The sequence below is a fragment of the Melozone crissalis genome, unplaced genomic scaffold, assembly GCF_028551555.1.
Source record: "Melozone crissalis strain CALT ecotype California unplaced genomic scaffold, PUWL_Pcris_2 ptg000027l_1, whole genome shotgun sequence".
Classification (NCBI taxonomy): Eukaryota; Metazoa; Chordata; class Aves; order Passeriformes; family Passerellidae; genus Melozone; species Melozone crissalis.
In genome coordinates this window covers 7,031,659-7,057,427 of record NW_026535805.1, presented here as the reverse complement: position 1 = coordinate 7,057,427, position 25,769 = coordinate 7,031,659, and the positions used below count along the sequence as shown (strand labels likewise).

Sequence of the window (25,769 nt, the reverse complement as noted above, 5' to 3'; positions counted from 1 at the left end):
GAGATGATAACAGTCAAGTCAGAATCACCGTCTTTCCCTGCTGTTTTAGAATAGGAGGGTGTTCTTCCCTCAGCCAACATGCAAAAACCACTAATGTTTAGCTGGTTGCCAGTTTGACTTTTACAATCTACTGCAAGAATGAAAACCTGTTGTCAGATGCAGCCATTCCACTCCCTTTGAAAATCTGGGCTGTGTAGATCCCTCTCTGATCACACAGAAGATTACTTTATTCTGTGCTGTTTCTTATTACTTATGACAGTCTTCTTATGACACATTCTCAGAAAAACAGCCAGTCTAAACATGCACAGTATCATCAAGACACGAAACAACCTGTACACTTGAGAGACTGGAAGCAGACTGCAAACCAAGTACTGGCTCTTCTCAAATCACATAATATATGATAACTTCTAGCACATTGATTCTGCAAAGAAATTAAAATGTGGTATATATTTATCCCTAGCAAACACACAAGTTAGAACTGCACCATGCTGTCTGGCTAATGTTTCAGGAACAAATTTCACAGTCACATTCTCAGAAAAACACAGTAAATTACTTTCTTCCAATACACAGGCAATAAAGCACTGACTGCCTAATGGGACTTCAGCTTCTGTTCAAGCTAATTCACACCCAATATGGAAGACAAACTGTTAATTTCTGGCATCTTGGAAAGGATTTTAGATCTATAAACTTATTCTATCGATTGCACACCTGTCAATACATTCATTTCTTCCATCTGTGACAGACACGTTGTGGGTGATGTTCTAAATTTTATAAATATTCTCTGAGTACTTCATTTCAATCTGTTAATAGTTAGTTTTTAAATACCTTTAATGTTAGTTAACCATTTCAGGACATCATAGTCTGAGGATCAAACATTATTTAGGTAGATTATACTTCTCACCAAGAGAAAACATCATACAAACACAGCACCAGTATTCAAATAAAAAATGTATTCTGAATCAAGTTTGCAACAAGAATAAAAAAACTGCAATACTACAGTTCTTACTTTAATTAGATGAAACAAAACAATTGCTACTGTAAAGTGTTGTAACTCTTCATAAATGTGAATGTCAAATATTGCCAAGCAGCATTTGTAATGCCAGTAGACATAAATAGGATACAAGCAATGGAATATCTATACCAAAATAATCTAAACACATCTAATAATTGCAATATTAAATATCACTGCAACAATGGTAGAGGTTTCCAGAAAAGAGGTGGAGTCTGCCAAACTGCACTTTCAACAGCTATGTAATTCCTGATTTTCCACTTACATGGCAGGATAAAATCACTTTAACAGGGAAAGTAACTTAAAGGGACCAAACCATGGAGGCAGTCAAGGTGTGCTCTATTAACCTCAGAAAAGTTAATTTCAGGAATAAGTATTTTGTTGACTTCCTTTGCCTGTGCTGAAAGCATTAGTAAATGAGGATCACATAATATAAGCAGGTCTTTGAAAATAATGATTACCAACCCTCTGTGTTTTACTTGAGTTGTCAATCCTTAGCTGATCATGCCTGTACTGCATCCCATAGGATTTTTAACTTAGCAAACCACCTTAAGATGCAATTTCTCTGTTAGCACATCAACATTTTTCTTATACATTGTTGAATTTGACACCAAAGTATAAGACATTCAAACTGAACAGATGATAAAGCTGTCATAGTATGAATTTGTTATACTGCAAAACCCAGCTCACAAAGGAATGGGGGAGTTTTACTTTAACCATTTTCAGTGCATCTGAGAAGTTCAGTTTAAAGGTGTCACCTTCCCTTACCACCAGCAGCATTTCAATTACAGCTTTTGAGAAGTATTGAGAAGGAAATTTTTTTTAATTACTGATATACCATACCAGTATATCCAATTTATTCTAGTCACTGCTTACAATTTTATTACAGCCTGTCTAACCCTGATGACTAATTGGAAAACATTAGTAGATTGTCAGAAATACATCTGGTTTACTCTTCATCAATCATTCAATTCCTTATTTCTCATGAACGTCTTCTAGTAAAAAGTAAGAATTTTCTTTAAAAAAAAAGTTTAAAAGTCTTGTATTTCAATTAGTCATTTTAGACAAATGAAAGCATGATGTGCCCCTCTAAAAAAAGGAAGAAAAAAATTTCTAAACAAAAATAAACTAAATGTATTTAAAATGAGGAACATGAAATTAAAGATCTAAGCAGCCTTTTAGATTTCTCTTTCTGCAGATAAATACCCCAAGGATAACTAGTACATCAGATTCAGCATGATTCTAGGTTCTTCTTGTATCTAACTAAAAGAAAATTACTTTCAATACAAACAGCTTCTTAGAGTGAAATTCTTTGAATTTAAAGATGAAAATACTGCAATATAACATACTAAGAAACTGAAATATGAATCTATAAGCTATAGATTATTTTAAAAATTATTGTCAATGAAACAATACAAACCTAATTTTTAATGAAAAACAGTTGATGAGGTGTCTGATTTTAAAGACACCTTTGATATATAAAGTTTTATTTATGTATTTTGCACAACTTGCACTATTTTTCAAAAAGCTTTTATTCTCCTTCTCAAAAAGTAATTTGGCCATTAATTCAATTCAAACATGCAAATTGGACACCTGCAGTACTCAGTTTGCAGAATGAATCCAGCTTTCAGGACATGCAAAACAGAGGTGCCAGTTGCTGGATCCTTAATTCCACGGGACAGAAAATCTGTGGCTGTGGGGTTTTGGTCATGGTAAGGCAGTGGATCTCTCCATGGACAGAACTGGCCACCAGACCAAGAGTTCCAACCACAGAGCTCCTCCCAGTAAGCAAATTCATTTATTCATCCAACCTCCTGAAATCAGCCAGTTTTGATGTGTGTGTCAATTCCTCAGGCTCACCAGACACCTAAGCAGATAAATGTGGAGGCATTTGTGAAGGCTCACATTCTTAATGCTTAGCACATGTATCAGAATTCAATCCAGTGTCTTCACCTCTGTGGTTCAGTTTTGTACTTGTGGAACAGAAATATCTCTTAGCTAACATTGCAAGGATGAGGAAGAGAGGTACTTGTTGGCTATTATCCTCCCTTAGATGAGTTTAGCATCCAACACAATGAAATTTCTTTCACTGAAATATGGATTTAGCAGATCAAGCATTTAGCAGGTTGTTGCCAGAACTCTTTGGGAGTATACTACCTGCAGGTAATCCTAAATGGTTTTTTGAGCATAGTTTCCTGTGTTGTTTGTGTACCATTGTTGTAAATATAGGCAACAGATCAGTGAAAATGAAGTTTCAGTTCATGAATCACATTCTCATGCTGCTATTTAGACAGTCTGCAAACATTTGCTCTGACTTGCAGAGGAGAAAAATAGAATCACATTGAATTTTCTTGTACTGTATATGAACAAAGTTCCAGATATTAAGCCTGTCTGTCTAATGCAAAATCTGAGCTTTCTCCTTGGATGAAAAGTACATTAGTTCCTCACTAAAAGAGTCAGTATATTCATCCTGCATAAAATTCTTATTACTCATTTTTATTTAATCTTTTTTCATTTGAAATTCTCACCAGTACAGATTAAAAAAATTCAGAAGAAAAGTTAAAAAATTAACACTTAACTCTTCAAAAAAATATAATGGAATTATGTGCAAATAACTTCTCTGATCAAAATAACATGAGAAAGCTTAGATGAAAAGTGTAGGCAAAAGAAAAATTATTTGTTTCCCTTTCAATTTCAAACCAATCTCCCCTCTGCCTTAGCTTGCCTGACAGAGGTATATTCAACTTTCAATTATTCAGGTAAGGAATTATACGTTTATGCAAATCTCATGGTAAAAATATATGAATGTAAGACACGTATAAGGACTAGAAATTAAAATCAGGCTAAAAAAATAGAGATATTAAAATACAGACTATAAATGAAATATATCACATGATAAAGGCCTGTTACTTGTCTATAATCATTTAAGCTGCTACTGGGCATTTTTAAAGCCAATGAAACATGCATAGTCGAGTCACCACTTATCCTCTAGAGCTTGAATGTATAAAAACATTTAATCATTCTGCACTTGAAAAATCCCTTTTGAAATAGAACTGCCTCCTATGACCTTAAAGCTCTCTCAGTGTTCAGCCTTGCAGTACTTATAATTTAATCACTGATGATCAAAAGACAAGCACTCACTAAACAGTCAGAGCTTCAATTCATCATGTTCTAAATTCCTAGAAATTAACAGAAAGAATGGTACTTGAGCTCAGAATAAACTGAACTGCAAACACACATTAATGACCAACTTCTACATAATGCAGCATCAAGGATGGCTGGCTTATGGAAATGCCCAGTGCTGGAAGGAAGGAACAAGTGAGGCTGCCTCTTTCTCAAAACCCTACAGAACAGTTTTCAGTTTTGCTGAAATTCCTGAAATAACAACAGATGGGGCAATAGGGTTTTCAGGAAAGCATGGTGAAAATTATTCTGAGTGCAAATAAAAGAATAGTAGAACATTACATATGAATATTAATAGCACGTAAAATACTTGCTTTTGAAAAAGGGATACTATAATGCAGAGACATTTATTCTCAAAATAAAACAGAAATACCCACCAACCAAACAAACAAAAACCCAAAAAAACAAAACAAATCAACCAAACAGAAAAAATCCTACCAAACAAAAAAAAGCCCGCACCAAAACTCTGACTAAATTAAAAGGAAATCTGTGGTCCTGCAGTTTTGGGTTGTGTTGTTTTTTTTGGGGTTTTTTTTCCCCCCCTAAAGTTAAAAATATTCAAATTCCTTGTTACTTCAGCATTTTAAAGAGAAAAGAACTTTTTTTGTAAATAAATGTAAAGAAAATCCTTTAGACAAGAACTTTTTGTTTAGGATGAATATATTTTGATGTATTAAAATGTAAAAAACCACATTTCATCTGCATCTGCTATTTGTTTTTTCATGTTCTACAGAAGAAATTTAGAAGAAAAATCAGACTTGCAGTAAAACAGCAAAGAAACAACATTCTGAACTTACAGTGAGTCCTTTTAGGTGAAGTTACTGAGGTAGAAAATACCAGCAAAGTCAATTAAACACTAAGACGTTGCTGCTTGAAAAGTGATTGGAGTGCCCAGGGGGATAATAAGCACATACACAGCACACAATAAATAACTGTACCCTTCATAAGGCTGACTACCTGACAGAACTCATTTAGTATTTGAACAATCACAGCCAAGGCTCTACAGCTATTATTAGCAATAAAATCTTTCTGACAGCAATCATGCCCAACCTGCCACACCAACAGGCAGCACAGACCATTCCTGCTGCACTTGCAACCACTTTAACCATTTCCTTCAAGCTGCAGAGAAATAGGAGCTTCATAACAAACACAACACTAATAAGAGAAGTCTAAGTCTCCTCAAGGAGCTAAAGACAGCAGAGTATCACGGCTCTTTTTTTACAAAGACCAAAAACTTGATTGACCTCAAGCATAAATCAAAGTTGAGAAAGGCAGACCTGCTTTTACAATTCAGAGCAAAAAATTAACAAGAAACCAAACAATACCAGAAAAAACCCATTCCAACTATCCCAAACAGGACAACCCAAAGAACTCATCTCTGTAAAATCTAATTGATAAACAGCACAATTTCCAACTCTTCTATCTTATCATCGACTGCTAACATAGGAGTTGTGAATGATCTGAGAACTGAAGCTCAGAAATTTCCATCACCACAATAATTTTGATCTGTTTGATCAAAATTATACAGGCACTTAATACCTCAACAAATTGGACCAGAAGGCAACAAGTATTTTAAATAGCATCACTGAAAACACTTCATAAAACACTACAGTTTATAATGCAAAGTTTCAAATACCTAATTGAGCTTTTGTAGTACATGTGGCTGTAGCCCTAAACTACAGATTTTCCTTGCAAATGCATGATCAGGCTGGAGCAAATTCTTTCCTGAAAACAGGAACCAAGAGGCCATTTACACGTGTTTTGTTTCATTTCTAATAAAACTGATAAAATTAAATCAACGTGCTTTTAATTGTCCAGCCTCAAAAATCAATAACTCAGCTCCTTAGAAGTGAGATTGTCAAAAGAGATGTAAAGGATATCATAATCCTATTAAAATTTGACATGAACAACATTGTAAAGTGTATTTTACTGTTTGTGATAATCAAGCATTTGACAGTTAATTATGCAAAATTTACTATACAAGCTTAATGAAAAAAAATCTTCAAGTCTGACAAGGGACTACCGTGTTTAAATTGCCTAACCCTCAACAGCTCCTACTTTTAGAAGATACTATAGAAAAAAATTCATGTTAACTCAAAATCAAAAGTGCAACCAACAGAAAGCCCATTTGAGAACAAAATATATTTGAGCATATATAACGAAGAATTTTATTACTTGTTGAGATTCATTTCATCTAAATATCTGATCAATTTTAAATATCCATTTTCAGCTGAGATGAATAAGTCTTAGCAACATTTTTTTGCTATTCTGACCATAAAGAGGAGTCTTACTGGGTTAGCACCATCACACCTGTTATGTTTGGCGTTCTACTGCAGCTTCCACAAATAGGAACTCCTAAATCTACTTGTTATATCTTTTGTTCCATGCATTCCTTCTGAAAAATGCATTGAAATAGAAAGCCATAATCTTATAGTTCAACCAAGATTCTAACCAATATTTTGAAGTTATCATTTATTTTGCTGCTGATTTAGCAGATTTTCAGTCAAATATAAAAATTCAATGCATTTCACACTGAACTTGGTGAAATCAATTTCTACAAGGTCTCTAGGCATCTAGGCGCAAACCTGAGTTAGGCATAACCATCTCCTTTTGTACTTGCCCCTAAAGTTTTGGGTTTTTTTTTTTTTTATTTCAAACTTGGAGCTTTGCTTTCTGCTCTGTGGATCCCATAAAGTCATCTTGAATTGACCTGGTTTGAGGCACTGGCTGTGAACTCCCAACTTGCTGTATGTAGAACAAGGCAGGTATACGAGTGAGTAGACACACTAGTTCCTCAACCCCATCCAGAAATAACTTTATGGTTGACAGCTTTTTCCACAAAATCCTTCCCTTCACATACTGTTGATGGAAGAGCCTAAAGGTGCTGCTGTTGTCACCTTCTGTGGGTGCACAAGAAAAGCAACTCCTCCTTTGATCACACCTAAGATGGGTTTACTCTAATTCTACTTAGTCATTTTGTAACAGCACTTTGTTTCACTCACAAAGGAAACACTAACATGGCCTCAAAATTATGAGGCCTCATGATTTCTTTAAGCCAGTTAAATACAAAAGGTTAGACAGATAATATTTGTGAAACACTGAACTCAGGAAAAAAAGGCAATATTTTCTGAATTTTATTTTTAAGAACTACTTTACTGTATTAATATGTCCAGTTAATATCCAGCATCTGTCAAAAAAAAGTGATCACTTAGCACAAATTACAGACCATATTTTCTGGAAATCAATAGGACACAAAGACACAATATTTGTTTATCCTGTCAGATATTCCTCACAAACACACATTAGTCTGTCCTCAGAGTATCTGGCTGTCCAATTTTTAACTGAAATATTTGAATACAGAACCTTCTAAAACTATGTCATATCAGCATTTTTTTTAAAAAAAAAGGACTGATTATTATCCTCTCACAACAGCATTAAAGCATTGCAACTACATCAACACTAACAGAAATAAGCCAGCACACAGACTTTTGACAAGAGAATCAGATGCACCATTGAAATGACTGCTGCAGGTCTCTGGTTGGCTGTATGAGTGACTTTCAAATTCAGCAGTGGTTCAGATAATAAATGGGAGAATTATGTACCACGAAGTAACAGAACAGATCCCTCCCCATAAGATTACAGTTGAGTTTCACCATTCTAAGGTATATTTTTATCAATTAAATAAAAAAAAAAATTGGTTATATGCGAAGCATTTATAGAATCAGAAAACATAATACACCAAGTAGTCTAAGCAATTCTGAACTTTCACAATATTACAAGTCCAAACAGATTGCAAATGAGTTTCTCATCTGCCTCTTTACCTGTAATCATGTTTAAACTTAAAATCCTGAAATTCCAATATTCCTAAACATTAAAAGGCTTGGACTGAGTTTAATAGTTTCCATTTGGTATGTTTGGTCTATTAAAAACAACATACTCTTACAATGGAGTTTCAGTAAAAAGAACAAACAGTGAAAACTTTAGAAACCACCCTTAAAGGAATTAACTTATTGTTTTTGAAACAGAAGCATTTTAGAAACGTTGAAGTTTCTCTGTATGTCATCCAAAATTTGCAGCTTAAATTTGCCCAACTGCTCCCCTTCTTCCTATTAAGAATTAATTAATTGAACTGCATTAATTCTAAAATGCCTTGGCTTCAAAGATGAAATCAGCCGCACAGCAAGTGCTATTTCTAGGCACTCTTTGGGTATTTTCACGTGTGCAAGAGGGACTTCAGCACTTAGTTTAGTTTTATTTACTAGAAGAAAAAAAATGCTTTGAACAGACCATCTTTGCTACAGGGTGCTTCGTCCTCCATTTCAGAGACCCTAATTCCTCTCCTGCATGTCTTAGCAGGGGTACTCCTCTTCCTTGCCCACTCCACACTCTTTGTATTGCTTTAAACGGCCAGAGAGAACCCAATTGTGTCAGATCCCCGCTCCATAAGGAATTCCCTGAGGTCTCCATTCAAACCCAGATGCAAGAGATAAGCAGCACCGGGCTGGGAACAGGACTGCAGCTGGGAGGGGACCATTAGCATGAGAGCCTGAGATCACCCCTCCAGGCTATGAAAACAGGAACTCGCAAGCAGCCCGGAACTGGGCACTCAATTAGGACCAGCAGCCAGTTCCCAGATAAACCTTTACACCACATCATATTTGTCCATGCCTTGCTGCTTGGTTCCTGCCACACACCTCTGCACAGAAACGGAAAACTCATTTCCCAAATGGAGGCTGACCCCTCCGGCATCCATCGCCCCATGTCCCTCTCTGACACGGCTCCGTTGTGCCCAGGCAAGGCTGGCTCTGCCTGGCTCGCTGCGCACTCAGAGCGGGCGCCTGAGCCCCAGGGAGCTGCTGCACCCAGGCAGTGAAGGCAGCAAACATTCCCAGCAGACGCTGCCCTGTTGGAGCCCCAGCTGCTCAGAATTTTTAACTTTCTGCACTAACAGACACTGACCCCCAAGAAAACACTACATTTAACCTGAAGCCATAGAGAAAGTTCCCAAAACTGAATGATAAAACTGAGATTATGAGTGTGTGGTTTGAATAGTTCTAATAGGCTTTAAACAAATTTTAAGAAAACTAGCAAACCCCAAGTTACAATATTTCTGCAGGGATAAACAGCTGATGGCCTGATTCACATGGTCCTTCCTCACTGGTTTTTTGAAATTCCTGATTTCAACACTTAAACATCTTACGTTGCCTAGCACCACACTGTTCTACCACATCCAGGTAAACAAAATCAAATGCAACATCAGAAAATTTATTTTGATAAATCACTTTTTTAAAACAATCATAGGAAACTGTTATTCCAAATTGTAATAATTTTCTCAAAAATGCAATTGTTTGGTTGGGATATTTTTTGCCAGAGAATTACTGCAGACAATTTCACTAGACTTACATATCATGCTTATAATGCAGTCATGATAAAATTTTTTGTTAGATTTGTTTAGAAAATATCCTTTGCTTTGTAAGTTTTAATAGAGATTTGACAGACAGAAGACTTCTTTTGACTTGGTTGCAGCCCTTCCACTTGATTCACAACACCATGAATGAATGAAAGTAAGCATTACTTCAGAAATCACTGATTTGGCCAGTGAGGTTACTGTAAACAATTGGCTTCCTTATTTACAACATGACTTCAATTGTGCTTGTTTAGCTAAGCTGTCATGCATTTTATTTTGTGTAAATGCATTTAAATTGTGTGACAGCTGCAGTTAGGCCTATGATGGCATGCATGAGGCAGAAAGAGCAGCGCAGGCATGTGACAGGAAAAACAATGCATTAGAAGCACTCCTACAGAGCAAAAAAATTTCCCGTTTCCCCCATTCTTAAGCATTATCCTACTTCATATAAACTCTATCCCTAGTGCCATGCTAGCACTTTTTCTCTCTTATTCTCTGCTTTTTTAGCCAACCATGTAAAACAAACTGTCACTGCATCAGTTATTGCGCTGCATGAGACACTGGTTGAAATGCCAGAATTTTAAAAACATTTGGATTTTAAAGCTGTGAGACAAGATTCAATGTTACATAAAAGTCTACCAAGAATCTAAACCAGTTTGCCTGGGTGTAATCTCCCTGTACACAAAACATGACTAAATTAAATTTGCTAGTTAAAGGTGACAAAAATTTGATCATATATTCAGAACAATTTATAAAAGTATGCCTTGTAAGCAAGTAGCAACAATAATAATGACTTGCCTCTACCAACACTGTATAGGGTTTTGTTCTGCTTGTAGCTTTGCTTATTGAAGTTACTAGTCACAGACTTTACAGGTTGTTGATCAAATACTGTAGGTGAGTGCACCACACAGCAGCTTCTGGCCATCACATGCAGAGAACCAGACACCTCGCTCCTGTACTGAGGAGGAAACAAGCCACTCCTTGCCCAAATTCATGCTCTTGATTCTCAGAGATAAACCTTTTCATTCTTGCTCTGCACACAGGAAAAGAATGCCACCCCACACTGGAAAGAGGTGTGGAAACAAGCTGTGACATCCACAGGATAAGCCACTGGAGAAGGTGGTGTTCAAACAAAGAAAGGACATTCTTCAGGACCCTGCTAGCCAGAATTTCAGTCAATACTGTCCAACAGTCTCCTCTCTATCAGCATATTTAAAGCAACTAAAAAGACTCAAAATCTCCAAACTAGAGTATAGACAGACTGTAACACTTGGCACTGGGGGGACAAAAGACTTCACACAAGCACAAAATCATTCAAATCTGACAACTTTTACTCCCAAGTTTTACTCCCAAGAATGGTGTCAACAAAAGTCAGAAGAGACTGTGGAAAGAAATCTGCTCTGGTCTTTCTCCAAAGTTACAGTCTTCACCAAATGTGCAATCTAAATGATTTAGCTACATCATTACAAACAAAAGTGGCATGGATTTACAAGGCTTAGGCATTTTCAACCAAATTTAAATTTTGTTTACATTTGTTTACTGCAATTGTGAAAGGATTTATGATTTAACATATCCTAAAGTGGAAAAACAATCAACAGCTGAATCTGGAAGACTTTATCAAGCATCTTGATTTTAATAAACCTTTCAGTCTTTTGAAAGTAAATGATCTTTTTGTTTCAAAAATTAAAGAGCAATATAAATTTATCCAATATACCTCTGGGGCAGGGAGAAGCAGGTATGCTGCATTATCCAAAGTTGGACCTAATCACCTGGGTTTGCAGTACATTTTACTCAAGGATGCAAAAATGGCATCATCAATGCCAAGGAAAAAAAATCTATTCCTACAAAAATCACACACAATTTTCCAATAAGCACAAAAAAAAAAACCAAACACAAAACAAACACACCACAATCTATTTAGATAAAACATAAGTTATCATTATATGGAGAAAGTACAAGCAATTTGAATATTTAATCTACTAGAATTCATCATTGCATTTACAACAAATTAATTTCATGTTTGTAGAATTTCTTTTTACTTTTCAGCCATGTTGTGACTGGTCTTCTGAAAGTTAATCTGAACTGTCTTTAGTAATTGGAATTGAATTTACATGCCAGTAACTTTGAAAATAAAACAACTGATCATGTGTGAATCTTGGATTTGTTTATCTTTTTGTTTGTTTGTTTTGGGGATTTTCTGTAAATATAAAATATGTTTACCAACCACCTTCAAAAAGGTATTCTTCCTTTAGCTTAAAGAACAAGTTTTATGTGTGAACAAATTCAGGAATGCTTGTTATTTGATATCATCTAATAATACTATTATTAGATTATATAAACCCTGATTTTTCTGAACTGACAAGTTGTTGCCTAAACTCTCTCTTTTAAGTTCAGGTGACGGCTCTACACTTCTAAAGAGTTACCCACTAGGACATAAGAATTTGGAGATAGAGATCACTAGCCACTTTTGTCACTACAGGCTGAAAAATGTACATAAAAACAAAAAATCTTTACAGAATCCCATAGTTTCCAAATATAACTTTTCTAATCTATTAATTTTAAACATTGTTTAGATTTGTTTTTATGAAAGAAAAGGCTTGACAGCAGCAAATGGATTAACTTCCAGGCCATCAGCTTATATAAGGACACAGCAACAGCTGAATCATCTTTTGTTTTTACTCCTAGGTCAGAGGGCTATGGAAACATTTAGAATAAAATCAACCCAAACTACCATAATTTAGATATTTTGATCCTCCCAAAACCGAGCTCTTTTTCCCACCAGCCACTTAAAATAGGTACAGATTAATCCAAGCAAACTGCTCAAGTGCTCCATGTACCAACAGAACCTCGGTTTGTGGGCAGCCTCGTGCTTCTCTCTCTGATGGATTTATCATTTCCTACTGAAGGCAGCAAGAAGACTGCACCACTTATTGTATTTTGGGGGTTAGTGGGGTGTAAGGAAAATAGGACAGTAACACACAATGAAATCCTATTTTCATGATGTACAAGAGAGATTATCTGCTCATTTTAACTAAACCAAGGACTTAAAACATTAAGCTCCAGAAGAACTTGGTAACTTCAGTTTAAATGAATATGGATTTTAAATTTAGAAAAAAAATCAAATAAGTAAAATTTGAACAGGAAAAAAATTCCTTTATATTTAATATTCATTATTTCATAATTAACCTCTGTCTTTAAAAATTGAAGTAAGAAGAATTAAGAAGAAAAATACTTCCTGCCTGGCAGACACCCCTTGCTTATCCTAAAAACCCTACAGCTCAACCAGGTACTTGGGAATCAGATCAGAACTTCCCAGTTGCCTCTCACACACATTGAGACAGCCATTTTCACATGAGCCCTCTGGCAAGCTTTCCTGCTGAGCATAGGAACATCTACAGGACTAATTTTTCCCTATGGCAGGTACATTTTAGAGCAAGAATAGCAGTGGATCATAATCTATTCATAAACCTGTTCTGAAACAAGTCTGTACATTTTATAAACAAACTTGAAGTGACTTCCTGTAGTCTATTTCTGGTTATTAAATGAAAAGTCAGAATAATAATGCAGGTGATGTATTAAATAGCATTCATTGTAAAATAATCAGCCACTTGCCAGAAATCAAATTATTCTTGTTTCATACATTTATTAAATAAGGTCTGTAGAAATTAGAAATAATAAGGAGGTTCGTTCAAGTAAAAGTATAGCAGCAAAAAAAAAGTAGATCATGATGAATAGAAAATACAACGTTTAAGGTTACAAATCTATCTATTTGGGACATCCAGAACTCCTTGGACTTACTGCAAGTCATGCTCTTCTCACATAATCCTTTCTTTTTAAAGAAGAAATACCATGACTCTTGAAAACAGTATCTAAATCTAGATAATTCCAAAGAAACATTTTTCTTTTTTTAAAATTTAATTAGCAAATATGGTTGTAAACATGACAAGACACAGTTACTCATGCTTCTTAAATATGATCCAAATCATAAATAATTATTTTACTTGACATTTAAATCAAATAATAGTTCTATGTAGTAAAAGAGGCATAGGTAGTTGTGCTGGGTTATAAATAAATAAAATAAAATTTAAAAAACATCAGTGATTTTAAAGCTATGCCAAGGCAAGAAAGAGTTGTTTCAATCCTGCTACAAAAGAGAAAAGATGCTTTAAAAAAGGCAATATTTTGAAATAAGACACAAATACCTGAATTCTCTATGCATTGTCTGCTTTAAATGGAAAGAAGAAATATCTTTTCCACTTGTTTTACTACAGTGTCAATATTTTATAGATGGGTTGGTCCTTAACATCTTTTCTCAATGCAGCCTATATTAAATAACTAACCAGAGCATATAATTAAATAAACAAATATAAAATGCCTATGCACAGACTGGAAATTAACATATTTTCAACAGCTATTCAAGTATCCTTTCTTTTTCCATAATATCTACTGGTGTTCATAAATTTTCTCAGACCTACCATCTTACTTTGTCTGCCTCTGTGCATTAGCTTAGTTCAGAAAGTCAGCATGAGCAATAAGGCAATATGACAACTTTTATTTTTTTCATTACTCAGAGATCAAGTATTTACCTTCCACAAGCATGTCTGGCACATCTGCTTGATATCTAGGCCCCACTCTGATTTCTCCCTTGTCTGCTAAAAGTGTTTTCAATGATGGATCATACACCAGTGAATAAAAAAAGGTATCCTAAAAAAAAGAGACATGTTTGCAACAGTATAATAATTTTTAAAATTAGGTTTGCAAATTTGTAACATCTTCCAATTGGAAATTTGCATACTTCACAGAACACAGGTTAGGTACATAAATCTTTATTCTATATAATACAGATGCTTGATGAATGCTTTTAAAAGGAAAAATAAGACTTCTGTCATTGTTAGGACTTACTTCAGAACAGAGAAATAATGAAAAGATCCATACACAAAAATATATCAATGGATTTGAAGAGAATTGATGTTAAATGCTTACTGAATTTAACAACTTTGCACTCATAAGTATCTCAACCATACTGACTTTCCATTATAAATTAATCTCAAAATAAATAAAACACTCTTTGTAAACCCTTCTCAGGCACTAAAACAGCATTGGCAAATGTGGTATAGTCACATAAGCACAGGCAAAGTCCTGCTTTTAAAAATATTTTTACTGACTATCAGTGGTTTGGTGTAGAAATTTAAAAATAAAGACATGCTAATTTCAGTTAGAAAACATTGCCTTCCTGATGTTATATTAAGACACTCCAAAGAAAAATATGTTTATTTTAAAGGTATTTTGCAATCTTTCAAATTCTTGGGGAATTTTGTTCCTTTCTGGTAAAGCTAAGCATCCTCAGTATCTTCCAGAGGGTGACGAGGAGATACTTTCCATACGATAAAAGGAAAAAATAAGGAGGAAAAAAAAGCGCCATGTGATTTCCTCCTTCAGTATCCGCTACAGGAAAACATCTCTATATTTTCAACTGTAAGATGTCATATTAATTATTTCAAATTAATTTTCTAAATACAAACAGATTCATAATAAACCTATCATTTAAGTGTGTCAATTAAATTTTTACCAAATAATATTGTTTAAATCAGTGTTTAAATCAGTTTAAATCAGTGTAAAAAAACGTAATTTTTTTTTAACATATCATCCAAGGTGTGATTTTCAAAGTATTGCTTGCCCATTTGTTAAAAATACAGAAAGAAAAATAAACTTATCCTAATATGTACTTGAACAGAAATCACAATTACCTCTTTCTCCAGGTATGACAGCACAGATTCTGTCTCATTCAGAAGTGCAACGCTGCATTTTCCCCTACACAAACATAAGCAAGAACAGTTACTTTGTAAAAAGTTCAAATTTCAGGTAGTTACTTACAAGAGAACAATCTAGATATATTTTAAACTTCCACAGTAAAAATAGAAAAACATTAAAATATTTAAAAATTAATATTGCCATACTTTATGAATACCAAAATTAATATAAAAGCAACAAAACAAATGGCTGTACTGAACCAAACATTCAAATACATTGGAATTCCATCAAACTGGGAAATAATTTCAGTAATGGAAAGGCAAAAGAAGAGAAGAGGTACAAAGGCAAACAATAAATGCACACACAATTAACAAAAAGGCCTGGATTATAGAAACATCACCTCCAAGTGATTTATCTCCAGTAAGTTCAGTGTATAATTTGAAAAAAAAACCCCTCAAACTGGAAAGAATATAAGGCTTTACTCTTCACGCTGTAAAAACAAAGCGCTTTTCTCTTTTGAATGGAAGCATTTTTAATAATCAGTCATGGAATTCTATTAGTTTCTTCTCTGCCCCCATTAAAATGCTGATGAACCACATTTCTGTGCAGGCTCCTGTTGCCCAGTAGTGGTACAGACCTGCCCACTGTAACATAAGCAGTCAATGCAATGGGACTGGGAAACCAACACCCTCCTCCCCTTCTCATCCATCCCATCTCCCCCAGCATTGTCTTGCCTCAAATTTCTCTATCTCCAACTTCTCCACAAGTAACCCGCAGAATTATTTACAAAAATAATATTTTAAAGAAGCACTCATGGATATGGATGAAAAATGTTAAATGTGCTGAATCACCTTGCTAGCAACTTGCATTTTTATAGTATCATTTACAACTCAACTACCATTTTATAGATACACATGTATGCATGCGTGCATATATATATATACACATATATATATGTATATGAAGATATATTTATTACCCCTTACATACAGCACCTTGTATTTCATGCACCAAAGTTTTACTCAATTTAGTTGGTACTTGCCAGGAAGTTCTTGTGGCCTTATACATCAGCTACAGGAAATAAGCCCAGAACACCCACCTCCCACCTACCCTCATAGAACAGACCAGAACACAGAGAAAGAGTACTTGTTTGCAGAGACCTCCTTGATTTTAAGATAACACCAAAATGGGTATTGTAAAGTTATCCTGTCAGGGAGAGCTGACTCTAAGCTCAACCAGAGGCATTGGAAGCCAATTGCTAATGGCTGATCATTAAGTGAACATACCCAGCTAATGTCTTATTCATTGCCACTGCACATCCTGGGAAAGGGGGGTAAGTCACACATTACTGTCCTGAATTTCTCCTCATTGTCTTATCTGTCAGGAGAACCACACCACCCAAGAAAAATGGGAAGAAGAGGAAGAAAAGTCTGACCACAATACACAACAGCTGAGGAAAATTCTCCCGCAGCAGAGAAGTAGGAAACCTTCCAGACACCCGATCATGTCCTTCTTTGAAGGTTTAAGCTTTTGGCCTTGATAATTCCCGAGCGTTCACTTCCAAAAATTAATCGTGTTATAGCATGAAGTCAGTTTTCCAACTTTATTTTAATATTTTATTTTGTTTTTTAGTGTAAAGAGCTAACCAGGTGTTCACCTTTCCAGTCTGGTTCTATTCCATACAGCTCCAGTGTGGCCCCTCTCTCCATTAGAGCCTGCCCTTATTTAACTTGAGTTACCACAGAGGCATTCATTGCCCCACTGCCATGGCAACTGCAAAAGTATTTTATTGACCAACCTCCTCTTTGATTGCTGGTCCGCTAAAAAATTCATTTTATTTCACCAAGATCCAAGATTAGTCCCTGCAGCATGTCTTCTAAGTGAGTGAGGTGCTATTTGATGCTAAATTTCTTCATACAGCACTTTAACCATCTAATAGCTGGAGTCACACAGAGGTAACATTTTGAATGCATATATGACCTCTTGCATGGACTTGTGCCTCAATGTAGACAGCACTAGAACTACAGTTGACACTAAAATAAAAAACAACAACAAAACTCATGTTTGAAAACAGATGAATTACAGAAGTCTTTCTACTTTTCAGTTACCCATTACTGTAATCTAGAAACCTGAAATACCTAACAAAAGTGATTTAGAATCTTACCAAATTGAAAAAGGCCTACTAATTATATAACCTCTCCTCCCCCATCAGAGGAAAAGCTTCTCTGTATAGCTGCAAGAACTCTGCTGGACTGAACTGAGCATCTAGTTCATTGCAGCATGAACACTGGGCACTCCTCAACCATGGATGCTAAGGTAAGAACTTAAGTGAATATTGATTTGTAGTAATATGCACCTTAATATTCTCCACTGCACTTTTCACCCATTCTTCAATACTAATAATCAAACACCCTGGAGAAAAAGTTAATGTCATTTAAACCACATTACAAGGCAACTTGAGAGTTAGTTTTTTAAGGGATGTATCTGAGAACCCATAGTTTCTCTGGATTTAAAAATATTTTCCTTCTCACAGTGCTCTGGAGCTTTATTCCTTAATGTTTTTAAATTAAGATAATTGAGAAAGACAGAGCTATATCAAACAAAAAAATCATTATAACAGCACACAGTCTGACTCTTCCAAACTAGACAAAGAAAGGGGGAGCTAGCTACCTACAAAAATAAATGGGAGTTAGGCTGCATTTAGCAGGTCATAAAATCTGTTACACACCAAAATAAAATTATACTCTCTTCTTTCAGAAATCCTACTGTCTTTACATCTTAAGTATTATTTAGATTAGTGGCATACAATGTCACACATTCATTGTTCTGTTGGAGTCTCCTGCTTGAAATGCATTATTAAACTGAACTCAGGTAAAAATTACAAAGAATTGCACAATTTAAAAAAAAAAAAAAAAACCAACAAAAAAAGGCCCCACAAATAAGTAAAGAGTTGTCTGCTACTTTTCCACATATGAAACCTTCCTCCTCTTATGTAACTCTGATTCCCTGATTTAAGCTGTATTCCTCTAACAAGTAGCATTCTTGACTTAACTGGCATCATTAAGGTGAATTATTAGTTAACAGCATTAGAAGGTCTCAATTTCCTCTTTCTCAAAAATGATATGTCTGATTTTGATGTTTTTCTCAAATTAAAAATATTCAGAAAACTGGTTTTTACTTCCTACAGAATTAGGCAAAATTTATCTTGTAGGAGTGTTGAGGGAAAGTTTAAACAACCTCAGCAATGCACAAATAACAGTAACCAAAAAAGTAAGTTAGCTTTTATGTCTTCATTAAAACTTGATTTTGATGAAATTAAGTTGTGCCTTCAGAATCCTTTCTGCTCTTAAATTTACTTCATATTTAAACTGGTCACAAATAAAGGGTTGTTCCACTGAGCTGACAAGAATGCCAACAAAACTTATTATATAACTAAATCAGCCAGGAACAAAAAGTAATTTAGAGGTCTTGCAGTAAAAGGAGACAATAAAACTCGCCTGTAAATATATGCTCATGGTATTGCCAGCTTCTATCATATAAACCACTTAGGATTCAATTTCTTCTCCTGTCCTAGTAACCAGAGCCACAACTCATAACTTTCTTCTTTGAAGCACTAATCATGTGAAAGCTCTTTTCATATGCTACACCTTCCTTCACTCTCATTTGTTTTGTCTGCTTGTAATTTTTTTCCTGTATGTTCCAGGTGACTTCACCACTGAGTGGACGATTTCTGATCATTTACACCCCTCAGCTAAGGGATGCCTGACAAGCTATTTTTCCACACATACAACCTACTTCCATACCTCAGGGAAGCCCTTCTGTTACAATACAGAAATGAGATTCACACACTCTCCAGAAAAAAAAAAAAAAAAAAAAAAAACCCCAAAAATTTTAGTTCTAAAGTGCCTTAATGATTTTGTAGGAAAGGATTTCTACAACAGCCCTAGCAGAAACCCAGAACCATACAGTCCCAAAACTAAAACTCTAACCATTGACAGCCAAAACCTCAAAACACAGAGACACTGATGAGGATTATAAGGAAATGGCAAGAAATACCAGTTATCATGGTAGATAGAAGTCTCATTGAGGGGAACATAATGATTTGCTCCCTCTCCCCACCACCCTTGTTCTATGGAACTATTTTTCCTGGGATGGGTGGGAGGCTGTTTGCTGTGGAACAAAGAAAAGGAGAATTAAATTCTAAGAAATAAGTGACAGTTTTGTGAGGCACTCATAGGTCAGACTGTCTTGGACAAGTCAATATGGAGCTCATGAAAATCAACACTCTGTGTGAGATGTCAGATACCATACCAGCCCTGAAGGACAGATTTCACAGACAGTAAGCAGAGGTAAGACCTAAGACATCTCAAAAACTAAAGATAAAAACATTCCATGTTCCAGTGAGACCCAAGAGAGGAATGAAAACCATATAGGAACTTACTTCAGACAAGAATGTGACAACAATCAGTATTTAGATGAGAGAAGGATAAGACTGACCTTAGTAATCTGGTACAATGAAGGCAAAATATGATGACAACCAGCTCAAGAGTTTAAGTTGCAAGAAAAAATGTTGTACCAAGCTTATTATACCAGACAATGTTATCAAAAGATCTCAATAAAGTCTGGTTAAACAACCTATACCAAAACACCAAATTGCCCAAAAGATCGAATGAAATGCCTTCTTGTTTGCACTGCTAGGCAATTGCTCTTTAACGAGCTTTTTCTCAAAGTAATCAAAAATATAGATTAAAACCTTTATGAAAATTTTAAAAAGCTGATGCAAACACTTATATTTTACAACTATCAAAATTAATCAAAATCAATGGCAACTGCCTCATCATTTCAGCCTTAACTTATATACCAATGGAAGCTTCTACAGTTCCAGTTCTGCTGCTCTTGCAGGCTATTTCTTCATGTTTTCACCAGATGAGCAAGACAGCCCATGAGACACAAACTTTTAAAAATAGAGATTTTTTGGAAGAGAAGGTATGCAAAATAAATAAAAAAAAAATTACAGAAAGAAATCACAAGAAACAAAATACCTGCTGCCTTTTAACTAGTATGAATAATAAGACAGGAAAAGGCACCTTCATGGGTTCAGTACCATGCCAACAAAATCTCCTGTTGGAATGTAGATGTAGCCTGGGTGACAATGATGCAGTGCAAGAACTCCCAGAACTCATTGCTCTGGGTTCCCACCAAGTCAATGAAACTTTATATGCATTGCTTATTCAGATACAACCTCAAGAAAAAAAAACGTGTGCAGGCACAACCCCAGAGACTTAGAAATAACAATTATGATTGTCCTCCAGAAAACAACAGAATTATGTTGGATAATTTTGTACAGATATATACCAATTGTATCTTGATGATCTGCATCAAGAAATGATACTGTCTTAGTAGACATTTGGAACACAGAAGCATGAGTCACTAGCTAGACAGTCTGAGAATAAAATTACAGGAAAGAATATTAGGAAATATTATGCTGGTGAGAAACATCTGATTTGATTTTAACATATGCTGTTACTTCAATGGCAATCAGAGATTAAACTCCAATGAAGGTACATAATGAAGAGAGATAGAAAGGAGCAGGTGCAGGAGTAGAACTCCAGAGAGATCTTGCCCTCGTCCAGCATAAAGGGAGAAAAAGGGGAGAAAAGATAGTGAATTAAGGAGGAGAGAGCTACCTGAAATAACAACACTTTTTTCTCTGAACTGTCTGAAATGAGAAAGTGTGCTGAAGATTTCCAATCAAACACCCACTTTGAGCCAAGTCTTGATCCATTACAAGCAGCCTACACTGCAATGCTGATCACCAAACCACAGAGTGGGAACCGCAGAGTCCAAAGAGCTTCTACTAATTACATGAAATTGATTCCCCAGTCACAGCAAGCCAGTACTAAGAGTACTTGTGCATTTTACTTTGAAGCACGATTTAAGGGGCACAGAATGTGCTGACAGACTCATACCAATGTCTTTATAGCAAATTTCAAGTTCCCAAGACTGCAAAGGGATTAACTAGGGAGCAAGCTACTGCATAACACTAAAAACAAACAAAAATTATCATGGTGATTTAAACTGGTAATAGATCCCTAACTACAATCTGACTTTTAAAATATTCAATCAATATCTAGAATTGACAAAAAAAATCTGCATTGAATTGATTTGTAATGAATTGGCTCAAGTCTGTCTCTGTCCATTTATAGAGCCATCTCAAACACAAGGAAGAAAACCCAAACAAAAATTTGATGGGTGACTACTACTGAGATCTGTGCCTCTGACAAAGTAATACCAATCTTCCAAAGAATACAAGATTGTGTATCTGTGGCCAAAGATAAATCAATAAATTTGGTATTATCTGATTAACACACACTTGATCAAATAAAATCAAAACCAGAATGCACAGCAAACTAATATATGCACATCTAAATGTACTAGTTAATGCCTGGCATTTAAACATGTGCATAGATTATATGGATAGATGGCTCAGGATTTTGATACTGCATGTGGCTTTTAGTCAAAAACTTCAGAGTTTTAATTTTAATTTGAGCTGGAGTACTAATTTTGTGCACTCCAAATTGGTAGAATTTACAGACAGTCTCCTGAAGCAATCGTGCCCAACTGACATGGATTTAAAAGTAATAAAAGGTAAATATTTTCTAAACGTGGCCACCATAAAACTACATATTTTGATATCTGTAAACAAGCATAACTGTAGATGTACTTTCTGTAAACTGCATTGTTGCAAACTCAAGTGATTGATATTTTCTCTCTCGGGATTAATTCATGCTAAAAAGTAAAAGAATTGTTGCCTTTTAGCACAGCAGCAGTGATGCTGTGAACTGAACAAAACCACAGGAAGCTGGTTAGGAATGATTTTCCATACATTGATTAAACCATTTAGGTTGGAGAGCACCTTTAAAAATCATCAAGCCCATTACAAGCTGCCCAGCTCAGAAGCAACACACATCACTCCAAGCAACTGAAAGTAAAAGTTTTGCATCTTATGAAAGGCTCCTACTTGGTAATTATGTCACTACAGAGACATATGTACTGATTTTCAGATATTTATGTTACAGTTTTCCACTGATAAATACACCTTTTCTTACACTGTTTCTAGTACTGGTTATTGACCACATATGAAAACAGGATTCTGTCCTGAACTGAATTTTTATTTTAATTAAGGTAGGAATAATTTAAATTTTACTGGAAAAGGAAAAAAGAAGAAAATAGTCAGACATGTTTCAAAAGTCCCTTTGTTAAGCAAGGTATTCTTCCCATCTGGAATGAGTTTATTCGGAGCAATCTAAATGATTAGGTAAGCACATGCCTATGCAAAACAAATTCACTCCTTATCCAGTCTGATTATGCCAGAAAATAATCAGGCTTATAAGGATAATTATAAGGAAAAAGTAGGTAAAATTAGCATATATACTCACACACCCTATATGCAGAAACTTCTAGTTTGCCAGGAATGCAAAAGCTAGAAATCCCAAGGTAATACCACTAAATGATAAAGGTCCCTGTCTTGAGAAGTAACACTATAAAATGACCTGCCACATCTGTCTTGAGCTTCAGAGCATTCGTTGTGTTTTGAGTTAAGGAATCCCACATTCAGAAAAAAAGGATTTCTCTACACCTTGGTTGTATCACACAACTTTCTTTTTTGCGGTTCTTTCTTCTGCATGACCTCATCAGGACTCACTAATATTGATACTTGAAACAACTGAGTCATTTATAACACATCTAAAGAGCACCACAAGGTTACAGTTTGTAAGCATGACATATTCATATAAACTTCATGTTCTTAAGCGACTTTTTCTTCCACGTCTACAAAGTGGAATCAATCAAAGTTTCTTTAGTCTACCCAAGAGCAAGGGTAGCATTTAAAAACCAAAAAAAAAAACCCCACCAAAATAACAAAAAAACCAAATAAACAATTAAAAATTAACAAAATACCAAACTGACAAAAAAAATCATGCAGTGTTCTGAATTCCATTAATGTTCAGAATAATGTCAAAAGAGAGAAACCAAGACCCTTATAGACTGGTACTTTAGAAGTTTAAGCACACTTTTTTTGTACATTTACCCAGACAGTACAAATTGCTTAATAAAAATTGAAGAAGTCTTCTCATGATCTGACTGTTTGGATGCTCTTTAACATCACATATGCACAGGCACATTCTCCCCAGTCATATTAATCAGCTTTTAATAAAACTATCTTACTCAATCACAATTTTTAAAAGGCTCACGAAAACCTTTCTGTGCTGGAACAGAAGTAATAAACCAAGCCATTACCATCTTAAGATACTTTTGAGGGCTCTTTTCTTGGTTTTGCCTTTTGTCAGTTTTTAAAATAAAGGATGAGTAACAATATCTTAGAAACAATGCTCAGAATGTTTGTCTTCCATAGGTGCATACAAAACTTGAATTTGCTGTTTATGTCAAACAACAAATAGAATCCTCTAAAAAACCTAATAAACACTTAGTTTATCCAATTGCAGATTGAATAAACACTCCTCATTAAAGATTAGGGTGTAAATTTACTGCAGTTGTTTGAACAAATCCCATCATAACAAACATCTATATAATGTACCGATATCCTACATATGTAAATTAAAATGCAAGAAAAATAATATTATTTTCTTTTTTTTTTCCCTGAAGGGAGTGGAGGTTTTTATTGCTGTAAAAAGCATCCCAAAAGATTCCCACCTGCTTTTATTAAGACATCTGAGAATGCCAGGCTTATTTATACTTTCCAAATACTTGAAATATCATCATCATCATCTTACATAAAAACCCCGCAACTTCAAGTCTGGAACACCAAATAAGCAAACAAAATATAAGCAAAGATATTGAAATGGTAAGATGAACCCTGACGTATAAATAAATTCTTCTACACAATTCATAAGAAATATTTAACTTTAGAGCAATTACAAATGAACTTCGATACTAATGCATCTTTTACAACAATCTAAACATATTGAATATCTATTAGCACTTGAGAGCTTAAGAACAAAAAATAAGTTTAAAGCTCAAAGCTCATAACCCAATGCATCTCCAACAAGAGAACCACCAGCAGATTTTTATACAAGAACCCACTTTTAACACATGCTAAGTTTTATGGTGAATTTTGCAACACCAGCAGATAATTTCAACTTTCTGACACCTTTCACCATTCTTCACCCCGTAACTTTTCATGCCTTTCCAAAATGCTGTATTTGGTAATGCTCAAACCCCTGAGAGCCCAAGTAGCCAGCACTGGCTCATCAGTCCCTCTCTGGGATGCTCAGAGGAGCCACCTGCACCGACCCTGGGCGCACTCCCTGTGTGACATTAATGAAGCAGAGTGGCACAGAGAGGCCGGCGGGCAGGACAGCTGTGACAAGGACACTGGGATTACAGAGCCTGGCAAAACTGCATCTGCAGCACGCAGGGATTAGGCAGGAAGCAGATAATCCACTGAAGGGGTGTTACTGCCTGCACACATTTGAGGAGCCAGGAGAGGCAATAATTTCACTTGTAACCTGACAAGTAGGCAGGAAGGTAACAAGCCTTGTCTTTGATCCCCAGACTGAAACGTGAGCTTGCTCTGTGCCACACACCATGCGCAAGCAAGGTAATTCCACCTTCTATACACATTCCACTGCAAGAGCTCTGTCCACAATGAACCATTGCACACTTAATTACTACACTACCCACTTCTAATTATTTTCTAAATCTGGCTCTCCAGGGGTTTTTTTATGCCAAAACTTTTGCTGCTCCCTGAAATGGCATAGTGACAACTAATTTAAAGGGGAGACAATATGAAGTCTAAAAAAATCCCAGCATTTCTAACAAAGCAAATTACATATCAAAACAGTTACATATAATGTATATGTAACAAAAAAAATATCAGAATGCAGGATAAAACACTATTTCACTAATACAAAAGCAAACTGATTACAACAGAATTATTCAAAACCCAGAGTTGAGATCAAAAAGCTCCAGAATTAGGCATGCACATCAAAGAAATCTAACCCAATAAATTACTGCAAGGTAGTTACTCTGGAGCTTCAACTATGAAATAACAGCAAGAGGTGTATAAATGAGATATCACTGTATTTGGAATTGTGAACTACAACAAAAGCAACCTTAGTGACAGTAGCAGTAATTTCCTCTACCCTTCAATTTGAAAAAATAAAAAGGGAAACCTAAGAAGAAAGACAAAACAAAAGCAGTAAAATCTTATACGCAAAAACTAAATAAAAACATACTAGGTAAAATTCTTCTACTCCTTCAATTTCAACAAAAATGCAGTTAGTCTCAGATACTTTTCTTGGTTGAAGATGTCAGGAAAAGCCCAAGATCTGTAGCTGTCAAAAACCTCCTCCATTGTCTTAAAATCAACTTAAATTTTCTCCTTGTCCTTCCAGAGGG

At 35.3% G+C, this 25,769-nt stretch overlaps 1 protein-coding gene across 2 annotated transcripts in view; it reads right to left on the bottom strand.

Moving 5' to 3' along the window:
• The window catches only part of MTA3 (metastasis associated 1 family member 3), a 131,885-nt gene that overhangs the window by 80,266 nt on the left and 25,850 nt on the right, over nucleotides 1-25,769 (bottom strand). For both annotated transcript variants that reach the window (XM_054279515.1, XM_054279516.1), the window contains exons 5-6: nucleotides 15,347-15,410; nucleotides 14,186-14,303 (exon numbers count right to left, since the gene is read on the bottom strand). In XM_054279515.1, coding sequence (XP_054135490.1) covers nucleotides 14,186-14,303; nucleotides 15,347-15,410 — 182 coding nt within the window. The remainder of the gene's footprint in view (nucleotides 1-14,185; nucleotides 14,304-15,346; nucleotides 15,411-25,769) is intronic.